At 61.6% G+C, this 4,255-nt stretch overlaps 1 protein-coding gene across 1 annotated transcript; it reads left to right on the plus strand.

Annotated features, from left to right (window-relative positions):
• Positions 1 to 8: 8 nt before the first annotated feature.
• On the plus strand, positions 9 to 2,001 carry CERS2 (ceramide synthase 2). Its single transcript, XM_074164384.1, has 8 exons — positions 9 to 61; positions 134 to 191; positions 291 to 341; positions 629 to 721; positions 993 to 1,121; positions 1,214 to 1,320; positions 1,479 to 1,632; positions 1,873 to 2,001. Exons 1-8 carry the CDS (start codon positions 9 to 11, stop codon positions 1,999 to 2,001), a joined length of 774 nt encoding a protein of 257 aa, XP_074020485.1.
• Positions 2,002 to 4,255: the final 2,254 nt, after the last annotated feature.

Here is a 4,255-nt window from a genome sequence, read left to right on the forward strand (position 1 = left end):
GGGTGGGGATGACACACGACACGACACGACCGGGAGCTGCCCTGGGAGGGGGGAAATATGGGTCCGGTGGGTCCGTCCTTCTCCCTCCCTCGCCCCGGTGCCCCTCTGAGGACCCTCTGCTTCCTTTTTCCAGTTGGCGATTCACGTTTTACCTTATTGCTTTCATTGCTGGCATGGCTGTCATAGTGGATGTAAGTATTGGGCCCCCCCCCTCGCGCCTCCCTGGACCCCCCCCTCCAGCCCCCCCCTCTAACACCTCTCTCTCTCTCTCCCCTCCCCGTGTCCCGCAGAAACCCTGGTTCTACGACCTCCGGGAGGTGTGGAAGGGATACCCCATCCAGGTGAGCCCCCGTCCCATCGCCCTCCCACAGCCCCCCCCCCCCCCCCATGCTGGGGGGGGGGGAACCGGAGTCCCCAGGTGGGGGTGAGAGGGTTTCTCTGGGGGGTGCACGGTGTCTCTGTCGCCCCTATGGGTCTGGCTGACGCATGGGGAGGGGGTTGCACACCGTGGGGTGCAGAAGGGTCCCCGTGGATCTGGCTGGTGGCCACAGAAGGGGATGGACACCCCCCTCTCCCCCCCCGGGGGCACACAGAGGAATCCCCCCCCAGCCCGACTCTTGGCTTTCAGAGCATGCTGCCCTCCCAGTACTGGTACTACATGATCGAACTCTCCTTCTACTGGTCCCTGCTCTTCAGCATCGCCTCCGACGTCAAGCGCAAGGTGGGCTGCGGCAGGGGGGAGGCTCTCTGAGGACCGGGGGGGGGGCTCTCTGAGGTCGGGGGGGGCTCTCTGAGGTCAGGGGGGGCTCTCTGAGGACCGGGGGGGCAGCCACGGGGACATCCTAGCAGGGTTTTCTTCGCCCCTGTGGTAGGGATTGGGGCCCCCTGGGCTGGGAGGGGTCTGGGGGCCGAGAGGAGAGGGATATCGGGGTGCTGGGGGTGGGGGCCGGGTTGTGGTAACACCCCCCCTCCCCGCTCCCCCCCCCCCCCAGGACTTCAAAGAGCAAATCATCCACCACGTCGCCACCATCATCCTCATCAGCTTCTCCTGGTTCGCCAACTACATCCGCGCGGGGACGCTCATCATGGCCCTGCACGACTCCTCGGATTATCTCCTGGAGGTACCGTCCCCACCACGGCCCCGGCCCTGTCCCGTGTCCCCCCCCCCGCCCCCAGCTGACCCCCCCCCCTTTGTCTTCCCCCTTTCCCACAGTCCGCCAAGATGTTCAACTACGCCGGCTGGAGAAACACCTGCAATAACATCTTCATCGTCTTCGCCGCCGTCTTCATCGTCACCCGCCTGGTCATCCTGCCCTTCTGGTGAGCGCCGGGGCCGCGGGGTGGGGAAACTGAGGCACGGAGTTGAGGGGGGACACGGACACCCACAGGTCTGGGGGCAGGATGGTGGTCCCTGCCCCTGAGGGAGCTGCTTTTTTGATTATTTTTTTTTTTTTTTTTTTCCCTCCCCCCCCCGGCAGGATCATGCACTGCACCGTGGTTTATCCCTTGGATCTCTACCCCGCCTTCTTCGGCTACTACTTCTTCAACTTCATGATGGTGGTGCTGCAGTCGCTGCACGTCTTCTGGGCCTACCTCATCATCCGCATGGCCCAGAAGTTCATAACTGGAAAGGCAAGAGGGGGGGGCTGGGGGCTCCTGGGAGATGAGGAGGGGGGGGGATAGAGGGTGCGGGTCACCCCCCGGAGCAGGGTGGAGGCGGGGGGTTGCGATGGAGACCCCCTCCCCACCCCAAACCCCGAGTCCTGGAGAGCCCTTGGTGGGGAGGGGGAAACTGAGGCACGGCAGGACAAGGGGGTGTCACTGAGTCCCCCCTCCCCTTTCCCTCTCCTCCCCCCTTCCCCCCCCCCCCAGGTGGTGGAGGACGAGAGGAGCGACCGGGAAGAGACGGACAACTCGGAGGAGGAGGAGGAGGCGGCGAAGAACGGGCCCCTCTCCAACGGCCACGCCGTCCTCAACAACAACCACCGCAAAACCGACTGAGCGCCCTCCTTCCCGCGGGGGCCGCCGGAGGGGGGGGGGGACGGACGGACACCAGACCCGGGAGACGCCAAATCCCACCGATGCCACCCTCGCCGGGTGCCGAGGTCCCCCGTGACCCCTCCATCCTCGCCCCTCCCCGCTCCGGCAGAGCAAACCGGGACCCCGGAGAACCCTCTGAGGGGGGGGCGGGGGGGGGGGGGCACGGTTCGGGGATGGGGGGGGGGGGGTTGTTTCTCCACCTCACGCTCACCGTTGGTGCCCTTTTCTGCCTTTTCTCACCCACTGCCTTAATCCGCCGCGGTGCCCGGCACGGGCAGAGCCAGGATGGTTCCCACCGTCCTCCCTCCCCGCAGCCCCCCCCGGCTCCAGCCCCACGTTATTCCCCACCCCTGTTTCCCTCTTGGGGGGGGGGGGGGGAGCGCATCCTGCAGCCCCCCCCCCCCCCCCCCTTCACACCCCGGGAAAAAGCCCTTCCCTGGTTCCCTGGCCCGAGCCCTGCTCCGCCGCCCCCGGAGGGTTGGGAGCGGGGAATGGGTTGAGTCCTGGGGGTTTTGGTGGCCGAGGGACGGGGTCGGGGGGGGGACACGCACTTGGGAAGTGACGGGGGGGACGACACTTGGGGAGTTCCCGGGGGGGCTCGGAGCAGGGTTCAGTCGCTGCTGGTGTCTCACGGAGGAGTTTAATCCCCTCCTTTCCCTTCTGGAAATGGGTTTGGAGTCTCCGTGGCCTCTCCCGGTCCCTCCCCCGCCCCAAACAGGACAAATTGGCAACTGATATTTTGGGTTTTGGTTTGTTTTTTTTTTTTTTCCCTTTTTTTCCCCCTTTCTCTCTATTTATTTGGAAGCCGGAAGGAGCCGGGCTCGGCTCTGCCTCCCGCGTCCCCCCCCCCGGGATGCGGTGAGACTTCCCAGTGCCGGGGGGGGGGGCGTGCGATGGGGTGTGGGGGGGGGGAAGGACCATTAACCGACGTCAGACCAAAACGTGTTTTGTTGGTTTTTTTTTCGTTTGTTTTTGTTTTTTTTTTTTTTTTAAAAAAAATAAAAGGTTAAATATATTAAAAGTTAAAAACTAATAAACTTCGGTAAAAAAAAATGGAAGGGCTCCAGGTGCCTTCTGTGGCCCCGGGGGGGGGGCTGGGGGGGGGGGGGTTTGGTGCGGCTCCGTCAGCTTCCGTTGGGGCAGGGCTAAAATTGGGCAGATTTGGGGTATTTTGATGCTTTTGTATGTTTGTTTGTTTTTTCTCTCCCCTCCATCCACGGCTCCAGAGAGAGGAGCTCCAGGCTGGGGGGGGGGGAACGTGGGCTTCGGCCCCCCCCAGGGATGACAAAGCCGCTATTCAGGTGGAGTTGGGGCTGGAACCGGAGCTGGCGGAGGCTTCAGGAAGGTTGTTTTGGTTTTAAAAAAAAAAGGTTATTTTACAAAAAAAGCCTCCCTTGTGTGAGGGGGGGGGGATGCGTGTGCCCCAGCGGGGGGTGGTGGCCTTTGGGTGCCCCAGGGACGGGGGGGGGGGTGGGGGGGGGGGGGGGTGTGTGGCTGCTGGAACCTCAAAAAAAGTTTTTTTTTTGCCCTTCGGGTGACGGGAGGTTTTAATTCCAAATTTTTAAAACAAAAAAAAAAGAAAATCTGCCTCTTTTATCCCTTTTCCCGGTGGTTTATTGGGCCCTTTGGAGCCACAGGGGGGGTTTTGCCCAAAAAACCCCAAAGAAAAGCCAAACCCCAATATTTGAAATTGGGAATTCCTGCCGGGGGGGAGGAATTAAAAATACTGAGTTTTACTTGTGGGGGCCGTGTCCAGCTGCCCCCCCCCGGGTTTGGGTCGATGGAGTCGGGTCCGAGGTTGTCGCAGCCAAAACCCCCGGCGCTGGAATTGAACCAAACTCCAGTATTTTGAGCCCCAAAGTTTGTCCGGGGGGGGGAATGGGGGGGGGGGGAATAGAAAGCAGCCACCGTCAAACCCACTCCCCAGCAGGGAACGCGCAACCTGCTTTAATGAGCGGGGGATTTAATGAGCGTTTGTTTTGCTGGAAGGTGAAAACCGGGGGGGGAACGGGACACACACGGTGCCCCCCCCACCCCCCCCCCCGGCCCATCCGCCTCCAGCCCTTTTCCTGCCCAGACCCTGGAAACGGGGACAAACTGGTAAAATCCTGCTCTTTCAAGGTGGGGTTTTTTTGTTTTGGTTTTTTTTTTTTTTTTTCCTCTGTCTAAACTTCAGGGCAGTTTTTTTTCCCGGCTTTTTGTTTTTTTTACTATA

Source organism: Numenius arquata, chromosome 27 (genome assembly GCF_964106895.1).
Source record: "Numenius arquata chromosome 27, bNumArq3.hap1.1, whole genome shotgun sequence".
In the NCBI taxonomy this organism is placed as follows: domain Eukaryota; kingdom Metazoa; phylum Chordata; class Aves; order Charadriiformes; family Scolopacidae; genus Numenius; species Numenius arquata.